This window comes from Monopterus albus, unplaced genomic scaffold (assembly GCF_001952655.1).
Source record: "Monopterus albus unplaced genomic scaffold, M_albus_1.0 scaffold12.1, whole genome shotgun sequence".
Classification (NCBI taxonomy): Eukaryota; Metazoa; Chordata; class Actinopteri; order Synbranchiformes; family Synbranchidae; genus Monopterus; species Monopterus albus.
In genome coordinates this window covers 5,370,657-5,391,275 of record NW_018127892.1, presented here as the reverse complement: position 1 = coordinate 5,391,275, position 20,619 = coordinate 5,370,657, and the positions used below count along the sequence as shown (strand labels likewise).

Here is a 20,619-nt window from a genome sequence, read left to right as displayed (position 1 = left end):
GAATTCATACATCTGTTGCCTTTTCACCAGAGTGACAAGAGCAGTTTAAGAATGAAATCAAAAATGTGTAGAGGACAATATGGTGACCACAAAAGTTGCTGCGTTTTCCCTGAGAATAAGGTGATACGAACCCCCACTGCTCTCCACAGGTACCGGTGTTCATGCCCATGGACTTGATGGTGGAAGCCAGCCCCAGACGAGTGTTTTCAAATGCTCATACCTACCATATCAATTCCATCTCAGTCAACAGTGATTGTGAGACCTACCTGTCTGCAGATGACCTGCGCATTAACCTGTGGAATCTGGAGATCACTGATCGCAGCTTTAGTATCCTTTGTTCTTTAGTGCTGTTTGGTCATCATCTTCTATAGGTCTTATTATTCATCGTATTTATTCCCATAGACTTTAATATTCTCACCTTTTGAAGAAAGCTGTGGCATTGCTGTACTAACTGCACTGGGAAATGCAGCCTTTCAGGGCTTTACAAATAGCTCCCATGTGTTTATGATTGGCTGTTTTAGTTTTTACACAACTTCTCTTGCTATTTGTCCAGTTTGTTTGAGAGAAAACTGTCAAACTTGGGGTCCTTTTTAAATGAACACGTGTTTGCAAGGGTTTACTTGTTTCTGTACATGTATGTGAAATAATGGTCCTGGTTAGTACTAGTAGTACGAGGTAGTTCTGATTCACAAGATTATGATCCCTGCATGTGTTCACCTTCTCACCACATCAGTTCAAGCTGGACTCTTTCAGACTGCATCACTGTCTCTGCAAAAAACTGAAGCCAGCTTTATTTTAGGACATTTTAGTGATTTAGGGTAAGCCAATACATTAATCTCTCTTATTGTAGATCACACAAATGACTATTCTGTACCTGTGTGTGGGTGTATTAAAAACAACAACAAAAAAGGCAAACTGAACATTAGTGATTGAAAAATGCAATGTGATAGCCTCTACCACAGTGTCACATTTGATACCACCACCAGATACCCCCAGAGTAAGGTATTTTTAAGTTCTACGCAGTGGCTCTAACATACTGTGGGCTAGATTTAAAGTGTACAGAGTAAAGTAGTTTTAGTTCTGAACTGAAATGCCCACATGACTTTCTGTTGAGAAAGCTGTTCCATGTTGTCCCTTTCTAAGATAGCATTTGGCTGGCCCATAATTCAGTGCTATTTTGTCATTGTAAGTGTATTCTCATCAGCCAGTGTTGCTGATGGCACCTGATTAGTTCAGACCACCTACTATAGCAGATGTCCTTCTGAAAGCTTGATCGCAGAGAGGGAAGAATTTTCTGTCCCAGTCATTATTTCGTTAGATCATACCATTGACCTCTAATAATCTATTTGCTAACCCAGAGCCATGCAAAACCTTTTGGGCCACTGGGGAAGGATAATCACCTTTATTGGCCAAGTATGTTACACACAAGGAATTTGTTTCCGGTACAGAATTGAGGCAGCCATCTGCGGCGCCACCTCAACCGATGGCTCTAACCATTGCGGGCAACGGGGGGGTTCAGTGTCTTGACCAAGGACACTTTGGCATGTGGACTGCAGGCACCGAGATTCGAACCTTCAACCTTCTGGTTGGTAGACGACTGCTCTACCCACCGCACCACTGTCGCCTCCCCAAAATAGCGATAGCAGGCCGTCTTTGTACTATATAAATAATAACCTTTTCTTTCATTTTATTTCTGATGGACTTTTGTAAGTAGTCTGATTTGCTCCATGACCTTAACCTCACCTCTTCAGATATTGTTGACATTAAGCCAGCCAATATGGAGGAGTTGACAGAAGTGATCACAGCAGCAGATTTCCACCCCAGCCAATGCAACACTTTTGTCTACAGCAGCAGCAAGGGCACCATCCGCATGTGTGACATGAGGGCATCAGCACTGTGTGACAAGCATGCCAAAAGTAAGCCACTTTTATTTACGCTGTGTGCCTGCAGGGAAGCTGTTGAACTTTGAGATCTTTTTGTGGCACAACTGAAGACACTGGGTGATCTGCATTTGAACTAGAATACCAGAAAACAGTGCTTTAATTTACAGCCTAAAAACCCAGGTTGCCCAGCTCCAGCTGTGAGGCCAGTGTTTCTGTAAAGGGTATCTTTATCAGCTGACATACTGTTATCTAGAATGGCATTCAAATCCCAGATACTTTGATTGGGTGAGACAATTGCCCAGAAAGTATAACTTTGCTTTTAAAAAAAACAAGTATGGATTTAATTTGTGAAAATTAGTTGATGGTAGGAACCATACATTTAAAAAAGTGAAGAAAAATTCAGTTAATTTCTATGGTGGTGTGAGTCCCCTTCATTTAAGGGTTAGAGCTCCAAAACTGCTACTTATTTGATTTATTTATTCATTCTTTAAATTTTAGAGAAAGCGGGTTTGTAGAAATGTGTTTGCCAAAATTGTTGGACTGAAGCCACAAACAGAATATGAGAGAGTGTTATTGAAGTGACTACTAGAATTGAATTTGCCGCCTTGAATTGTGTGTAGCTGTATTACCAAATGTAGCCTGTTGCCATGAATGGTAGTCAGGGTATTCTAATGGCATGCATCCTTTTTCTTTTTTTAAGTATTTGAAGAGCCAGAGGATCCAAACAGTCGTTCGTTCTTCTCTGAAATCATCTCATCCATCTCTGATGTCAAATTCAGCCACAGTGGACGCTACATGATGACCCGCGACTACCTGTCTGTCAAAATCTGGGATCTCAACATGGAGACCCGGCCAGTAGAGACATATCAGGTCTGTAACTGGTTTCATGCCAAGATGTGTGTGTGTGAGAGAGAGAGAGAGAGAGGTTTTTTCTGTGCACTGTGAAGCCCAGCATCATTCTGGTGGTTCTCCACAAGAGGGAGGTATTTTGCAAAGGTCATAATGAAAATATCCAGGTCTGTCGCAATGTTATTTTCACTGTAGGACAACTGTTGATTATAACTACAGCTCCTCTTCATCACTTGCTTTCAATAGGTACATGAATATCTCAGGAGCAAATTGTGTTCCCTCTATGAAAATGATTGCATCTTCGACAAGTTTGAGTGCTGCTGGAATGGGAATGACAGGTATGTCTGTTCAGTGTAAAACATTTTCTTCTGGGGAACTAACAATTTCAGTGCAGTCCTGTTTTTGAGAAAGTCACCTTTGACTTTTTATGCCTTGGGAATTCATCACACATTCAAAATGCATGACAGGAAAATGTTTTGGGCTGACCCAGCAAACAAACCCAGCGTCACCGGTCTTATCATTTACTGTGGTTATCTGCTTAGTGCAGAGCGCAAGGCTGCTCATAATTTGGGTTTGGGTGGCTAAAGGATATTCTGTACATGCTCTTAGTAGTGGACCTCCACAGAGAATCATATGCTTTTTTTTGATTCAGTGTCCTTCATTACCATCACTCACTCACTTTGTCTCTGTGCAGTGTTGTGATGACTGGTTCCTACAACAACTTCTTCAGGATGTTTGACAGAGGCTATCGGCAGGATGTGACCCTAGAGGCGTCACGGGAGAATAGCAAGGTACGATCGGTCCTGAAACCTCGCAAAGTAAGCACAGGTGGAAAGCGCAAAAAGGATGAGATCAGTGTAGACAGTCTGGACTTTAACAAGAAGATCCTCCACACTGCTTGGCATCCTCTGGACAACATCATTGCTGTGGCCACAACCAACAATCTGTACATATTCCAGGAGAAACTGAACTAGCATTCGTTGAACCACTCAGGTCCTTGTTTCCTCTTGAGCCCCACTGCTCTGATAAACACATATAATTAGTATCTGTCTCTGGCTAAATCCCCAAGTCTTCATATGATCTGTCCCCTGTGATTTTAATATTGAATGTAACATGATGTACAGCAACAAACAGTGGCTTTAACACAGTACATCCAAGCCGGCCATTACAAGCACAATATCCATGTGTATTAGAAATGTAAGCATGCCAGGTTTGTAGATCTGAGTCAGTACTTTGGGATTTGCTGTCTTGGGTTACTTCACTAGGAGCACTCCTTTTGCCAGGCTACCATTTGCAAGTCCACTACATCCAAAGGGAAAATGCGTTAAATACACACGTTTAGCTAGTTTGTTTTGTTATTCTTTTGTGCCATCGTGACATGGTTCACATGTACAGTATGTCACACCTACAAGTTAGGTTTTTGTAGCTGCCATTTTTATTCATTTGAATAGCAATTTCCTTCTCCTGTCTGTATGTCACCAAGTTCCTTTTCGTTCTGGCCTGAAATACTGCTAATACAAGCTGTCAACACTCTAGATTTGCGAAGTTGCCAAATTCACACAATATTTCTCTCCTAATGTACACTATGGTGATGCTGTTAAAGGACTATTCTAGTGTTTTATTATATTTTAGCTTTTTTTGTTGTTGTTGTTGTTGTTGTTGTTGTTGTTTTTTTTTAGTTTAACTTATATTACCGCTAACCTTTGTTCACACCATACCAGTATTTACCAAATCAAAGTTCTAACTTCAAGGCAGACACTGATGTGCTGATTCAATTTCTCTATACAAGAAAGTCAACATGCATGACTGTTATTCCATCGCAGTGAACTATTTGTTGTCTTTAAATAAGTCTATCATTGTTCTGTAGTGTAAGCAAGAAAAGTCAGTTTGACCAGGGGTACTGTAATACCTGACACAAAGTTTTTCAGCTGCATTACCAAAATCTGACCATATGCTCACTGAGATGGATTGTTTATCTCAAATTAATTTTCAAGCCTGTGGGTTGATTTTATATAGAATATTAAAATTGCTACATTTAGGAAAATTGTCCACAGTAAAGTATAGGTAGTTTCTAGTTACTGAGCTAAACCATAAAAACTATTTTCATGTAGTCCTTCAAGCATGGACATAAGAATGGTGGTATGTGGTTTGGGGGGTTGAATGGGGTGAATCATGCCAAAGTAACTAGTCCTGTACACTCCAACGCTGTATTTATTTAAAGCTGTTTTGCAGACAGGGTGCCCCCAGTCAGACCAGTCACTCTTGCACACATGTGGACCATCATATAAAGCTCAGGACAAAAGTGTGGAAAGGTGTAACGGCATAATGTGGCCTAATTCGCTTGTGATCTGTGGCTCCAAAGTTGAGTGCTGCTGCCAGCTTCTCCACAAAGCCCGTTGTGGTGTTGCAGGTTGATTGATTGCTTTACCCCTTCTGGATCTAGTTTTTTTTATGTTTTGTACTGTATCTGATAAAAGAATAATCACTATAGCTGATTTATTTTTGTAAAAAAAAAAAAAGGCAATAGGATTACAGTCTGATCACTGTAGTTTCTTCACCTGTCTATCTCAGACTGATTGTAGATGGAAGGTTGCCTCGTCAGGTAATCTGTCGTATGACTTTGGGACATTTTGTTTATTCTGGAAAGTGTTTGTTTGAAAGGTAGAGACTTTTTGTGTTATCAAAGAACTGTTATTTCTGATGTGGGATGTCCAAAGAGAAGTATTTTTAGGTGTCAATACCTCTGTAGTCATAAGCACTAAAAGTTTTAAATGTGGTTGACTGTAACTGATGTTTATGTTTAACTCGTTTGGACATTCCAGAGTCAGATTCTGAGTTAATTTAGATCTTAACATTCTTTTATGTGCCATGGTTTTGTTTATGAATCCTTTTGCTCCCTGTGAAAGAATAGACCCTTAGGGGTCTAACTAGGAAAGGCATTTTAATCAGCATGTAAGGTTAACTCAAGTTCTCTCTAAATCTAGTCAAGTCAGTTGACTAGGCAGAGTTCCTGATTTGGAATTATTGTATGACAGGCTTCTCTCGTTGATGCAGAGATGGACTTGTTTATTTTAAAAGGAGAATTTGTTTAGCACTTGGTTTACAGATGATTGTGTATGGAGTGGTCATGACTGACTTGGAGTGAACATGGGAGCGGTCTGCGACGCTGTGATTCATTCACATGTTACCAGTTCTGTTCTGGTGTAAACCAGTTGATTGATTATAGCGCAGTTTTTCACTTTGTTGAAATTATTGCTTGTGGACAGGTTAAACTATTAAATCGGGGCATGAATCTTGTTGGTGCACTGGATTATGTGGGTTGTTTGTTTCACTCCTGCCTTTAGAGAACTGAGTTCCAATTGCTAGGATGTCACCAAAATAACCACCTATGTCTATATGTGGTGTTAAGCTACTGTTCAATGTCACTCTCTCAGGGCTCTGGGTAATGTCCTCTAATAAGACACTTTGCTAATATCTTTTTTGTGTTTGTATTCATTTCACAACCTTTTTGAAAATCAACTTGTCTTTATTGTCTGATGCAAGATTGCGTGAGGGTCATTCAAGTAATTTACTTTATCATTTATGTATTAAACTGTATAATGTGGCACCTTTTTGTTCCACAGTCGAGAATGATGCAATCGGTTAGCCACCAATCAACAAGGAGAGTTGTCCCTTCAAAATGAGATCATTGATCAGCCTTGTCCTGTCATTCACCCAAAGGAAGTGTTTACTTAGTCACTGTTTAATGACTACTGTTCCACCAGGCTGTTTAAAAATGTTGAAGTGCAAAAATCAATATCATAATAGTATGAGGTAATATTGACTTTAAAAAAAGATGCCACAGACTATGTCAGGGCATTATTATTATACAGTCACTGACACTGGTTTAAAAAAACAAATAACTAACCAATAATTGTTTTCATTTTCCCTTCAGAATGTCCTCATACCTACTGTTCAAAGCTATGGTGTAAACCACAGACATTCATAAGAACCTTATTGCCTTTCCTATAGCATAAAGTAGAAATAAGATAATCAAATATGTTTCTTGAACTTTCTAGCATGCCAGACAGGAGATTGCTCAGGGGAACTTACCGCTGCTCTGTGATTAAAACCTTGTACCTTCAAGAAAGCAGCTTTTAAGGAAAATCAGCCTTATTTAGGCAACTTGTCCTTCTCCTCCCCCCACCCTTTTTTTTCTCTCTGTGAAATCTAAGTTTCTGTAATTGCTTTTGAACATGAACATACCCTTCATTCAGGAAGCTGTCTGAATTGGAGTTATAAGATTTTTCCACTTGCAGCAGCATTATAAACACATTTAATGTATCAGAGGAGTTGCAACAAAATGCACTTTTATTTTTGTGAATTTCATTAATTTGTATGTTTTTCTTTCAAGGGGCTCATGAATAAAGGTTGTAGGACAGTTGATCTGTTTAAATGGTTCATGTACAGCTGTTTCTGTCAAATGGAATAAAATACAGTTTAGATGAAAAGTAATAAAGAGATTAATATCTGAATTTGGAACTAAATTGCTACCCTGCTTTAAGGTTTGTTTATGGAAGATAATGTGAAATGCTACCCTGACTAAAAAAAAAAAAGATTGTCTGCAAATCACTTCTTACTGTGACCATAGCTTCTACTAGCTATTCAGGGCAGTCTGCATCTGATCTCAGCACTTTAGCCCTCTCAGGATCAGGGCCTGCTTTTCAAGTCACATGTTACCATCTGCGTGATGGTAAGGAAACACATCCTTTGACATTAGCCAAAAACAAGTCATTCATAATTTAATAGGACATTTTGTGAAACTGAAGGAGAGGTGATTTATACTGTAGATCCACCATTTAGCATCCATATTCAATTCAGTTCAGTTTGTATAGCGCCAAATCACAACAAAAATTTTCTCAGGGCACTTTAGCTAGTAAGGTTTAGACCTTACTGTTATACAGAAAAACCCAACAAACCATAATGGATGTGTATGCCCTTCCACAATAGTAGTTGGGTCTAATCATGTAAGCCTGCTGTTATTTGAAGAGTTGGTGATAAGATGACTGAAACCAGCTGTGCTGCTATCATCTGTCCTCAAAACCTCCACAGACCCAGACAGAGTCCACCCAAGCCCTGCACAAATGCCGTACAGTACCAGTCAAGTCTTTGAACACACCTTCACATTCAACGTTTATTTTTTTGTTGGTGTTAGTACTCATACTTTTGACTGGTAATGTACATCAGCCATAAATGCACTGGGACTTAATTTGTTCTCACTGTCAGTGTGGTAAATCTTGCAATCATATACATTTGTGACAAGTGCGTACTTTAATTTTTAAAGAAAAATGGCATTTAAAGAGAAAAAAAAATACCCACCACCTTTTGTCTTAGCCTTAGCGCATGCGCACATCGTAGCTTGTCTGCGTGTCATGTTGATGAATGCTAAAACTGGGTAGTCAACATGTCCAACGCTGCTGCTCAGCAAAACAATAACGAAGAGCCCGCGCTTCATGGTAGGTACCGGACTATGCACCACATTACAAAAGCAATTTTATATATCCTTAATGTGCGTGTGTGGGAGAGAGAGAAAGAGACAAATAGAGTTTTGAGCATATTAGCGTAATGAAGATTTTATTGTAAAAGTTACATGCGTATGGTATTTCCTCTTGTGGGAAGGGTGGGGGCTGATGTTGTTGGACGGCACCGCATGCTAGCCAATCACGTTAAGCTAAATGTTTGATTGATGGGATATCGGCCAATCACGCACACTATTCGGCGCTTGACGGGTTATTGCCAAAATAAAAACAAGTTTGGGCCAAAAAAACCGAAATAAATGTTGCTGTTTAGTGCTATTTTAAATATATGTGTCTGTGGGTCATATCACTCAAACCAGCCGAGTTGGCTTTTTATTGAGTAGTTACAGTTTTTCTAATTAATCTAAATTCTACAGGAAGACAATGGTGGGATGTTAGCTAAAGTGCCTGCATACTTACAGCTAAATGTTATTGTAACACTTAACTGACCAAATGTATGCTCCATCATGAAGAGACTGTTTTTTAAGGACTAAGTTACATTAGCTCGGACACTGTTAACGGGACGTGCGCTATATCCATCATTTCAGCTGGATCATCGACATGCCTGGGCGAATTGTCTTACCTTGCATATACAGTTATGCAAGACCGCGTTAATAACAGACTCGTCTGTAAATGTACAGTCAGCCACGCATATGTGCCAGCATCGAACTGCATGAATTATTTTTACTTTAAACGAGCCCCAAATGAGGGGACATGCGCCTGATCTTATCATAAGGTTTACATTCTATGTTCAACCCAAGCCCAGTTAGAGATTATGTAACTTTCTCCTGTCCGAATAAAAACCACAAAGTGCAGGTTGTTTTTGTTGGGCAGTGGCACAAAGAAATATATGGTATCGTGGATGCGGTGCACAGCCTGTTTATTTGAATGCAGTATCAGCGATGAAGGAAATGTAAGTTAGCTGTTTACATCTGAAAGGAGACAGCGGTATGCCTCTGTGTTGTGTGCACTTTAACACCACAAGCCTTTCTTCTTTCCTCTTGACCTTTGTGTTGCCAAGGCTCTTGGGTAGAGCTGGAGCTGAATGGTAACACAAAGGCCCAGGATGTCCCGCCCAACCTGCTAATGACACCGGCTGCAGACCAAATAAATGCAAATGCTGGCATGAGTCAAACCCTGCAGACCTTGGAAGTGGTGCCTGAGAATGATGAAACCCTTATCGGAGGACTAGAACATGTACCGTCATCCTCCTCTATCCACAATGGAGACATGGAAAAGATCCTCCTGGATGCACAGCATGAATCCAGCCCAAGTAGCTCCTCCTGTGATAGGTAGGAATAAAGGTCATCATGCTCACAGCTTAGGGAAGTGTTTGTTATTGCAAGTTTTTTTTTTCTTCATCCCATTATGTTTATTCAGTCCTCATAGGCCACCAAGTCCAGATCATGATGAGAGTCAGATAACTTTTGATGTGGAGATGTCCAGCCCAAGAGACAGTCAGGTAAAGCAACATATTTAAAGTTTAACCCCCTTTCAGGTCTTTTCACTTTACACTAAAACTTAATTGCTTTACCTCTGCAGTCACAGTCAGATGAAGATGGTGCAGAAAAGGACAGAGAAGTAGACTGGGTTGCTGATTGGTCCAGCAGACCAGAAAACATTCCACCAAAGTAAGCAGACTCTCACGTCGAGAATTATTCACTAAAAGTGGTTGAGGATATTGTCTTCATTTGTTTTCTGAAATAACTGAGGATTAATTGGTGGACTGATTGTTCCTCACAGGGAGTTCCACTTCAGGCACCCCCGGCGTTCAGTATCTCTCAGTATGAGAAAGAGTGGAGCCATGAAGAAAGGTGGCATCTTCTCTGCTGAATTTCTCAAAGTCTTCATCCCTTCCTTACTCATCTCACACATCCTTGCTCTTGGTCTTGGGTAAGTGTCACTGTTGGAGCCAATGCCAGCTGACATTGGGTGAGATGTGGAGTACACCCTGGACACGTTGCTGTCAGAGGGATGTGTATATTTGTATATCTATGCATAGAGTCTACAGCAGCAGATATTGATTATTTATCAAAACTAAACCCATTTAGTGCATTTAAGTGCCATGCTACATTCTGGTTTTTAAAGAAACCCACATGGCTTTCTTTCTTGGGTATTTTGTGCATCACGGTGAAGGGAGTAGGCCTGTGTGTATGTACGGCAAGACATTTTAACATTTAGATGCTAAACTGTATTTATATATATATATATAACTTTACTTTTGCCATCTATGTATATACAAACTGTTTATTCTGGATATTATTATTATGGTTATCTGAAATAGGAATTATCACTAATAAGTCACATTTCTACAGTCTATTGTTACTAGTCATTATTTTCATTTATAATTATTTTTAATAAATTTAAAACTACAGTAAGTAATATTATTCAAAATTTTTTTAGAAGAAACATCCACAAAACACTAATTTCTTGACTTTCTTTTTCATGTAGCTGTCTCAGCTAACACTGAAAACAGTAGCTTGCTAGCCTGTGACCATGTCAATAGAGCCAAAGCGCGTTCACATATTGATTGACAGTCGTGAGTTCACACCACTGATTGTGGCCTTCTGTGATTGGGTAAGAGTGCCGCCCTGGTCAAAAACCTTTAGAAGGGAATATCTCTGTGCCGCTTGTTGATGAGTCAGAGTCACAGGAGCCTGACAGCAACTCTCCCCATTAAGATAGGTTTGGGGGATGTTTCTACAAAAACAAATTTGAATAATATTACTTACTGTAGCTCTAAACTAACCTGCGTGTCTTCAAACTGTGGGAGGAACCTAGAGTTGCTCCTGCAGGCATGGGGAGAGCATATAGAGTTCACACCAGAAAGGCCCCAAATGAGGTCTGAACCCAGAACCTACTTGCTGTGAGGTGACAGTGCTAACCACTGCACCACAGTGCTACTTTTCACATACATCTGTCTCCTGCAGAGTAGGAACCAGGCACTGGGGGAATAGCTGCTGTCACTTGTGTCTTGTGATGGTTCACTGGGATCACCTGCTTCATTGACTGAGCTGGCCTGGACGTTTAGGAAAATATATACCTTAATTTTCATTAAACAATTGATATTGATAAAGGGCTTCATTTTACAGCCAAATCATCAGTGTCAGCATCAACATTTTTCACCATTTCTAAAATGTTTCTATGTATTATCTAATTTTTTTTCCAGCTGATTTGATTTTAATGTATGTTCTGGATATTTTTTCTAGGGTGTACATTGGGAAAAGAATTGCCACAGCCTCTGCCAGCTCATACTGAATTGAAGATGAAGCAGTGCCTGGATGTTCTCCTGTCTCCAAGTCTCTCAACCATCCTCCTGTAGTCAAGCTGTTTCTCTGCATCTATTGTACTCATGTATTCCTTCCAACCTGTGTTGAATTCTGTCACATGGTAGATGTTAGTTATAGCAGTATACACGTTGCGTAATGTGGTTGCACTTCATCACATTTTGTCACAGGGCAACAATGTTATCAGCTGCTAGTAGATAAGACTGTTTTTCATCTGGAAAATATTATTGATCCTGTTGAATTCAAAAATCTGTGACAAGGATTTGATGTGTGATGGCTTCAAGGTTGAAATTTTTTTTCTGAAATTTCTCCACTTTTTGATGCTTTGTCATGTGAAATCTGGCCTTCTCCCAAGACGCACCTCTCCTTTGGTGTCTTGATAGGCAGAGTGCATGAACCAAAAATATGTGCCACATCTGCAATACAAAGAAACTGAATTGGCTCTTAGAGCAGAAGAGACTTTTATTGCCTTAACTTTCTGAGCTTGGGTGCAGTAAACTTGGCTTTGGGCAACAAACAATGATACACGAGTGGAATTTGTTTTTAAATTCCACACGTTTGCGAGTAGATGTTATATTTTGTTGACCCCTGAGGGTTTCCTTCAAAAGCTTTGTTTTCTTGATGGTTGGAAAGCTTAAAACACTGATATAGTATGTAGCTCCAAAATTTTACAGTGGGGTTGTTTGAAGTTGACTCTGATAGTGGAACCTAAGCTGGATTGCAGTTTACCAGGCCATATGCTATTTCTTTTTGCCTACATATCTTCTAACTTAATATAGCAGCAATGGCAAAGTGCCAAATTATTGTCTTTCACCACTGCACATCGGTGATTTACCTTAAGCTGTTTATTTGATTATTCTGTTATGTTTAGGTATTTAAAGATGTAGATGTGAAAAATTACTTAAGCTGTGATCTGCCCCACGTAAGAAGACACCTTTGGAGATTGTATAAATTGTTTATACATTGATATTAATTCATATCAAGTTCATTTGCTGACGTGTCAGTGGCAGAAACCACCAGAGGACAGTATATCCAGGGGCCTTGTTCAAGGATGTTATCTGACCTTTATCTAGATGATTCACTGTGTGATCATTTCACATTTTATGAAACAATAAACAATGTACAGTGTGTCTAGAACTTCCAGAAAATTATAGAAACTGAAGAAAATGTATGTGATTTCTGTATTTTGACGCTGATTGAACAACTGGATGATTCTTCTGTCAGTCTTAATCATAATCATATGAAACATAGCTGACCATAATGTATAGTATTGGCTGCACTGACAGCACTGATTTCAAGCATGCAACATTCATTTAGGCTTTAAAGTATTATATATAACTAATACTAATTGAAACTGGACATGCATCATAACAGGCTTATGTGCAGTTGATCAGTGTGCAATACATAGCATTGCAGAGTTTGAATAAAGTTTGTACTGTACACAGTGGCTGAGATATAAATGTAAAGTGAGTGAATAGAGCTCTATAGACCTTGATGCATTATTTACATCATAATGCTCATGTCATTATAGCTTCTGCATGGCTGATTACTGAGCAACAGTGAGCACAGCAGTTATTAGTTGCTTTCATTTGCATACTTACATGCATTTTACCTTTTGATGATACAGTATGTGTAGTATTTTTTTTTTACACATTTTTCAGTGTGACATACCAAACAATGCTTATTCAGGGTAATGCCCTGGTTAATTTGAAATATGAGGTCAAAATTTATTCTGCTAGTGCTAAATAGTAAGGACCTAGGAGTCTGATTCAAGTGTAACATTGCTCATCATGTCCAGGGCAAGGGATCCAAGGGGTCACAGACCTGTGCCAGAGCTTCGGTCAAAACACCTGCAAGATGCCAGAAAGTGATCACAAAGAGACACAAAAAACAACTCCCAACCACTGTGGGACTTTGGGTGTCTTACTCATATATGTGGTGGAGGAGGAGGTCTCTGGTGGAGGGGATGTTGTCTCCTAATCCCTCCATGTTGCTCACAGTGGTACAGTAAATAGTGTTTCTTCCCAACTATACATTCAGTAATTAAAAGTGTTTCCATGTCTGAAACAACTATTAATTCAAAACAAGTGTGCCTAGAGCAAAAGGTCATCTTATGTGTCATTTGCTTTGTCTGATGACACAGCCGGCTTACTTACATAAATATACAATGGCAAAGATAATCACCTGCTGATAGAACTGATAATCCAAAATGTAATTATTTTATTCCCCAGGAACTTGTTGAGCTCCCTGGCTCATGCTGATCTGACACAGCCAATTAAACAGGCGATGCCTGTTTCCCCTCACACTGAAAACACATCAAAGAAACATGGAGCTGTAGCTGAGCAGGGTGGGGTAGTGCGCATGCGCGGTATCTCTTTGTGGCCCTTGTCTTCTTGATGCTTGTATGGTCTTCATGGACCTTCTTTAGCAATAAACGCAAGGACAGCAGTGTCAGGCAACGATATAACGGTTAGCTTAAATTATTTGTTAGGCTGCATTGTACAAACATTACTCACTCTACAAAAACTGTCAGACAGGCACAGATAGCCCAGGGCGTCGACTGGCCTACAGGCAGAGCATCCCTTCATCCTTTCATTGGTAGTTTAGGTTTTCCAGTCTAGCTAGCTAGGGTTAGCCGAGTGGCAGGGATCCGCAAAATGTCGGGCTACCAAGGAAAGAAAAACATTCCTCGAATTACTGTGAGTATTGTTTTATTACCTGACAAATATCACATTTATCACTGAGTTGTGGTGTTTTTTGTTTTTGTTTTTTACGTGCGCTGAGCCTCCGGATCAGACCAACAGTTAGCCGACGCTTAGCTCTCGTGCCCATTAATTTCCACTGACGCTGTCATCAGCAGCAGCTTCAGCTTCTCATCCTGAGCCTAGGATGCACTATGATAACCAACCGGTGGGGTTGCAGCACGCTCTTTCTGACAGTTCCTCATTTGGAGCTTAGGTAGTATTTTTTCTATAATAATGAACATGCAGGACGTAACTCGTTGCTTTTTCCATTAGTAGCTGTAACATTACCTGTGCTCCCAAGTCTCCCTGTCAGCATCCGCCGCTTCTAGGGAGTCTACAGATTTCACAGCTTCATTCACTGTCATACTCTGCTCCTTCATCATACATCCTCTCTCCTCTGGTATCAATTTCACTCTTATTATTTATATATGTTATTTATTTATGGAGCACAGAATGCTTGAAAAATCTTGCAATGCTGCAGCTATAGGGTAGGATTGGGTTATTTTAATCCCAGTTCTGCAAGATACTGTTAGAAATGGGGGCTTGACAGTGTAATGACTGTTTTGCTTTACAGTACAGCTTTTCAACCAGAAAGCACAGCGGTTAAAGAACTGCAGCAGGGATGTTGTGATAGTTTGAAAAAATCTCTTTTGGAAAGTAGGTCATTGGAGAGCACCATCCAAAACCTTTTCCTCGTGTGTTTTCATCATGCTGCTAAAGCATAGAGGCAGTAACTGCTTTAAGTTTGATCATTTAATAACATCAGACTGGCTTGTGAAATGTACTGGCTTCCTATCAGACGGTTATCTAGGTAGATGTCAGTCATAGGCCAAGACAAGGTTATAAATGTAGAGCTCTGACATCCCAGACACAACATCTCTTTAGACACACACACACAGAGCAAATAGTTTCACTCTGCAGAACCTTAAACAAAACACCAAGGCTAGGCATTGTCCCTGAATAACAGTGATTGAACTCATTCACATCAAGTGTTAATTAATTGATAATGAAAATAATTGTTAGGCGCAGCTCTATGTTAGATTGCATTAGATTTTAGCTAGATGTATCTACTGGTGAGTGTAGTTCTTAGTATGTAACACACAGTTTCTACTTCCATTTATATAATTTCCTTTGTTACTTGACATTAAGCCTTTAACTAGGTACATTCAGTTCTTACCAATCATTTCAGTTGTATTAATGTAGATTAGAGGATTAATCACGATGGTCTGTTTTTACATAGTGCATAGAAGTACACATTCTGGTGGATGAGAGCAATTTTTGCACAATGAGACATTTTCAGTTAATGTGTTACGACACCGTCAGCGTGCTTGTCGCTGACGTAGCGTATGTGACCAAATTATAAGAGAGTAATGCCGCTAGAAATACAACACAGCCAATACTTGTATACCTAATGCTTGCTATCTGTGTCCAGCGACCCTAGAAACTAACTTCAAATGATGTCACAAGACAAATTTCATATTTTATCTGATAATAGAATGTTATTGTATTGTATCACATCGTATCGTATTGTTTTGTATCGTGTCTAGTGTAAATGAATCATGTGTCACTGTTGTTTGGGTTGACCATTGGATACTTCACAACTTCAGCTGCATTTTTTCTGCCTTAATAAAAGTCTCTGAACTCATAAGCTAAATAAATTTATAAAGTTTGCTCAAGATTCTTCTCTGTTCTAAACCAATTAGTTTGAACCGTGTAAATTTACTGGTGCGTCATGGAAGCATTCGTTCTCGCTCTTTGACTCTGCTCAGCAGGTGGTTCTGTGTGCTCTGTGGGTGATATGTACACTGTCTCCTCCTTTCAGAGTGACCGTCTCCTCATCAAAGGAGCAAAGATAGTGAACGATGATCAGTCCTTCTTAGCTGATATCTACATGGAGGATGGGGTCATCAAGTAAGTTCAGTTTGACTAACAGTGCCGGTTTTTTAATCTTTGCGATACCAACTCAGGTGGGTCCTTAGGTCCTATAGGAACTATGACAAATGACAGAACAGTATCATACAAGAAGGAGTGTAGATTGTCTGTGTTTTATCATGCTTCCTTCATTCATTTTCTTTCATTTGTCTCCTCCAGGCAGCTTGGAGACAACCTCATCGTTCCCGGGGGAGTTAAGATCATAGAGGCTCTTGGGAGAATGGTGATGCCCGGAGGTATTGACGTGCACACCCGATTCCAGATGCCTGATCGAGGCATGGCTGCGGCAGATGATTTTTACCAGGGCACCCGGGCAGCCCTGGCTGGGGGGACAACCACGATCAGTATGTGTTATGTCAGACAGATTTCCACATGTTTTCAACCAGTTTAAATGCACAGTAATCCTGTGGCAGGGATTACACTCCTGCAGATGCACATGCCGTGAAGCATATTTAATTATGCAGTTTGCTTACGGACATTAAACCCAACTTGTTTATTTGTGTTTTATAGTTGACCACGTGGTGCCGGAGCCTGGTGCCAGCCTGGTTGCTGCCTTCAAACAGTGGAGGGAGTGGGCTGATAGCAAGTCCTGCTGTGACTATTCTTTGCACGTGGACATCACAGAGTGGAACAAAGGCACTCAGGAAGAGATGGAGACCCTAGTGAAGGATCATGGTATGTAGTGAACACTTTAGGTCTCCATATAGAGTTTAAGATCACTGATTCACAAAAAGTACTCTAACCCCTTCACGTTATGCACACTTTGTGTTATAGATTTAATTTGAATGTAGTGCAAAGGGTGTTAATTCTTTTGTAAATGAGATTATTGAGTTTTAATTTGCAGAAATGTCTAAAAGCAGGTTCTCATTTTGTCATTGTGGGTTATTGAGTGGACAGTAATTGGCAGTTTAATCAGTTACAGTTAATCTACAACATAAAGTGTGCAAAAAGTGAAGCACTGTGAATACATTGTGAAGCCACTGTACCTGGCACTTTTACTGGTACGTTGAAATGTTTTGATAAAAATAGCTTGAGATGCTACATGGGGAAAGATCAACCACTCTTCCACCAAGTGAAAGTACAATAATTCAATATTTTAGCTTTGTAGTTTATATTCTTTTTATTTTACTTCTCTCCTTTGCTCTGGGGTTTCTCTCTTTTGCTCTTTTTATTCTAATTTTGGCAGTTTTTTCTCATAAATTTTCTATCTTTAGGTGTCAACTCTTTCCTGGTCTATTTGGCTTATAAGGATGTTTTCCAACTTTCTGACTCTCAGGTATGCTCAGCTTATGGTCTATGTTGGTGGGATCTCTGCTGAGTTGTCTGTCACAGCTTATGTTTTCTAGGCTGTTCAATGTATTTGATAACAGTAGATGCCTGACCTGTGGGCTGACCAATGTGTGTCCTTTTTCTTTTAGATCTATGAAGTGTTCAGTGACATTAGAGATCTTGGAGCCATTGCACAGGTGCATGCTGAGAATGGCGACATCGTTGCAGAGGTAACAGAACTAATGCTAAAGTTGGTCTGTTGTTATATGTAAGCAGTTTTATCTATTTTGAGATTGTATTGTCCTTGTGTTGATGTTTTAGGAACAGAGACGTATTCTAGAGCTGGGGATCACTGGCCCTGAAGGTCACGTGCTTAGCCGCCCAGAGGAGGTAGGATGGAGGACTTGTTTTCCAACAACTGTGACAATCTTCTGTAAGTCAGATATGGTATGGTGGTGATGAACCTGACTTTGCGTGTTTGCAGGTGGAGGCCGAGGCAGTCAATCGCTCTATCACCATAGCCAATCAGACCAACTGTCCCCTCTACATCACCAAGGTGATGAGCAAGAGTGCTGCTGATGTCATTGCCCTGGCCAGGAAAAGGGGTAAAAAGAACAATTTTGAACTTTTTATTTGCTGATGCCCTGTACCCTTATACTTTGCACTGATAATCACCCTGTCTCTCCTGCAGGTGCTGTGGTTTATGGAGAGCCCATATCAGCCAGCTTGGGCACAGATGGTACCCATTACTGGAGCAAGAATTGGGCCAAGGCTGCAGCCTATGTCACGTCTCCACCTCTCAGCCCTGATCCCACCACCCCTGACTATCTCAACTCTCTGTTGTCATGGTAGGTGCTCTGTGCTAGGGCCGAAAGATATCTGGAGCACAATTTGACACATGTTTCTGCTGTGTGCTGCATCTCAGTTTTGTCATGAGCAGGCCCAAACGTAATCTGCGGATTTTTGTACTGCTTTTTGCAGTTACTCCGAATGGAATGCTGTGGAATACTGCACAGTGATGTTTTTTTTGCTTGCAATGTAAAAGAAAATACTAATTTAGCTAACAATGATTATTTTTGAGCAAAAGCACCAAAATGCATTAATGCAACCTAAAACTATATTGAGCAGGGTGAAAGACATCACTTTATATGAGCTTTTAAATTTGAGAATTTTTCTATTTCATCTGCATTTCAAGACTCTCAGAGTGTTAGCATTTATTGGAAATGCCACTGTGGTAAAATTTAAGGACACGTGGCCACTGAAATACAAAGTTCTTTTCAACATTTGTGGAAAATCTGCGGAGGCCTCGTCGGAATTCTGCGGGCACAGATTCCGTCTGGGCCCGCTCATGAGTAACTGGTCAAAGACAACACTTGTTGGATGTATGACGTATATCCTAAGCTTGCTGTTTTTTTTTTATCTAGTGGGGACTTGCAGGTGACTGGCAGTGCTCACTGCACTTTCCTCACTTCTCAGCGTGCAGTAGGAAAAGACAACTTCACCTTAATCCCAGAGGGCACCAATGGCACTGAGGAGAGGATGTCCCTAATCTGGGACAAATGTGTGGTAAGCTTGATACGACCCACTCTTCACATATTCCAAAACTCCTACAACAGCAGGTAACCTTCTAAACCTTTGTGTATGTGTAGATGCTAGTATGTCATTTGTTGTCCTGTCCCAAAAGGTCACTGGCAAAATGGATGAGAACCAGTTTGTGGCAGTGACCAGCACAAACGCAGCCAAGATCTTCAACCTGTACCCCCGCAAGGGCCGCATCGCTGTGGGCTCCGATGCCGACCTTGTGCTGTGGGACCCAGATGTCACTAAGATCATCTCAGCTAAGAGCCACAACCTGGTAGGATGGATGTGTCTGCTATGTCTTTGACTTGTGGAGATGTAATTCTAAAAGGGCCATACTAGTGATTTGCTTGTTTAAACCAAATAACTTATAACTACCATCTTTCCCAAAATGTGTAGCCTTATATTGTAATGTTTTGTAAAATACTGTAAACTTTCAAAATGAGATGTCCCGGTGACGCCCCCAGCTTCAAATTCAGTTCTTTGCTTTACAAAACACTTCTGCTTTAATAACACAGTAATCATGGTTTTGCTTGTACAACAGCCTATATACATTTGTTTCTGTTTAGTTCTGTGTTGGACTGGTTAGCAGGACAGCTGTCCAGTCTACGAGTAGCACTGATTGGAGAGATACTGTTCCTGAAGCAAACCACATTTTAGACCAATCATTGTAGCTTGGTGGGATGCACAACTTTATCAAATTTACTGTGAGAATGCTAAAATCATGAAGTGTGTGATTCCTGGGTGTGACAAAAGATTTGGTCACTACCATAGACTGTAGAAGATATAGATGCCGTGACAGCTCCCATAAGTGAAGCCACTGTGACGTGATCACCCCCTTGTGGCTGTTTGCAGTATAGGTCATAAATCCCGTCTCCTCTATGTTAACAGATGGGACTAATCAGATAAATTATTCCCAGAGGTCACAGTTGTTGTTTTTGGTAGATAGCATGCTGATGTGGTCATTTTTCTGGTCAGTTTGTTTTTAATAAGTTATTTGATTATATAAAAAGGGGTGTATTTTGGTTGATTTGACAGCTTTGACTGGTGGTCTGATGCTGTCACTCCACTTCCGGTTGCTACTGCACAGTCCATCCATCCATCCATTTTCCTCCGCTTATCTGGGACCGGGTCGCGGGGGCAGCAGTCTAAGCAAAGATGCCCAGACTTCCCTCTCTCCAGACACTTCCTCCAGCTCCTCGGGGGGAATGCTGAGGCGTTCCCAGGCCAGTCGAGAGACATAGTCCCTCCAGCGTGTCCTGGGTCTTCCCCGGGGCCTCCTCCCGGTGGGACATGCCCGGAACACCTCCCTAGGAAGGCGCCCAGGAGGCATCCGAAACAGATGCCTGAGCCACCTCAGCTGGCTCGTCTCGATGTGGAGGAGCAGCGGTTCTACTCTGAGCTCCTCCCGGGTGACTGAGCTCCTCACCCTATCTCTAAGGGTGCACCCGGCCGCCCTGCGGAGAAAGCTCATTTTGGCCGCCTGTATCTGGGATCTTGCCCTTTCGGTCATGACCCAAAG

At 40.7% G+C, this 20,619-nt stretch overlaps 3 protein-coding genes across 3 annotated transcripts in view; all 3 read left to right on the top strand.

Annotated features, from left to right (window-relative positions):
* Positions 1-7,256, top strand: part of ppp2r2aa (protein phosphatase 2, regulatory subunit B, alpha a) — a 13,184-nt gene extending 5,928 nt beyond the window's left edge. The window contains exons 6-10 of the mRNA XM_020590412.1: positions 150-327; positions 1,752-1,916; positions 2,584-2,753; positions 2,979-3,070; positions 3,427-7,256. Coding sequence (XP_020446068.1) covers positions 150-327; positions 1,752-1,916; positions 2,584-2,753; positions 2,979-3,070; positions 3,427-3,706 — 885 coding nt within the window. The 3' untranslated portion in view covers positions 3,707-7,256. The remainder of the gene's footprint in view (positions 1-149; positions 328-1,751; positions 1,917-2,583; positions 2,754-2,978; positions 3,071-3,426) is intronic.
* Positions 7,257-8,112: 856 nt separating this feature from the next.
* bnip3la (BCL2 interacting protein 3 like a) lies at positions 8,113-13,021 on the top strand. Its single transcript, XM_020590411.1, has 6 exons — positions 8,113-8,227; positions 9,309-9,579; positions 9,668-9,749; positions 9,830-9,918; positions 10,031-10,180; positions 11,497-13,021. The coding sequence occupies exons 1-6, from the start codon at positions 8,176-8,178 to the stop codon at positions 11,543-11,545; spliced, it is 693 nt and encodes a 230-aa protein (XP_020446067.1). The 5' UTR covers positions 8,113-8,175; the 3' UTR covers positions 11,546-13,021.
* Positions 13,022-13,920: 899 nt separating this feature from the next.
* The window catches only part of dpysl2a (dihydropyrimidinase like 2a), a 12,829-nt gene continuing 6,130 nt past the window's right edge, over positions 13,921-20,619 (top strand). Inside the window, exons 1-11 of the mRNA XM_020590650.1 lie at positions 13,921-14,273; positions 16,141-16,229; positions 16,410-16,594; positions 16,761-16,925; positions 17,465-17,526; positions 17,669-17,749; positions 17,841-17,909; positions 18,004-18,124; positions 18,211-18,367; positions 18,944-19,085; positions 19,204-19,374. Of these exons, the coding sequence (XP_020446306.1) occupies positions 14,232-14,273; positions 16,141-16,229; positions 16,410-16,594; positions 16,761-16,925; positions 17,465-17,526; positions 17,669-17,749; positions 17,841-17,909; positions 18,004-18,124; positions 18,211-18,367; positions 18,944-19,085; positions 19,204-19,374 (1,284 nt within the window). The 5' untranslated portion in view covers positions 13,921-14,231. The remainder of the gene's footprint in view (positions 14,274-16,140; positions 16,230-16,409; positions 16,595-16,760; positions 16,926-17,464; positions 17,527-17,668; positions 17,750-17,840; positions 17,910-18,003; positions 18,125-18,210; positions 18,368-18,943; positions 19,086-19,203; positions 19,375-20,619) is intronic.

Excerpts from the sequence above, each read along its gene's own strand:
- bnip3la (XM_020590411.1), top strand. The coding sequence starts at position 8,176 with ATGTCCAACGCTGCTGCTCAGCAAAACAATAACGAAGAGCCCGCGCTT. Across the intron at positions 9,919-10,030 it reads CCAGAAAACATTCCACCAAA|GGAGTTCCACTTCAGGCACC; the intron begins GTAAGCAGACTC and ends TGTTCCTCACAG. Across the intron at positions 10,181-11,496 it reads ATCCTTGCTCTTGGTCTTGG|GGTGTACATTGGGAAAAGAA; the intron begins GTAAGTGTCACT and ends TATTTTTTCTAG.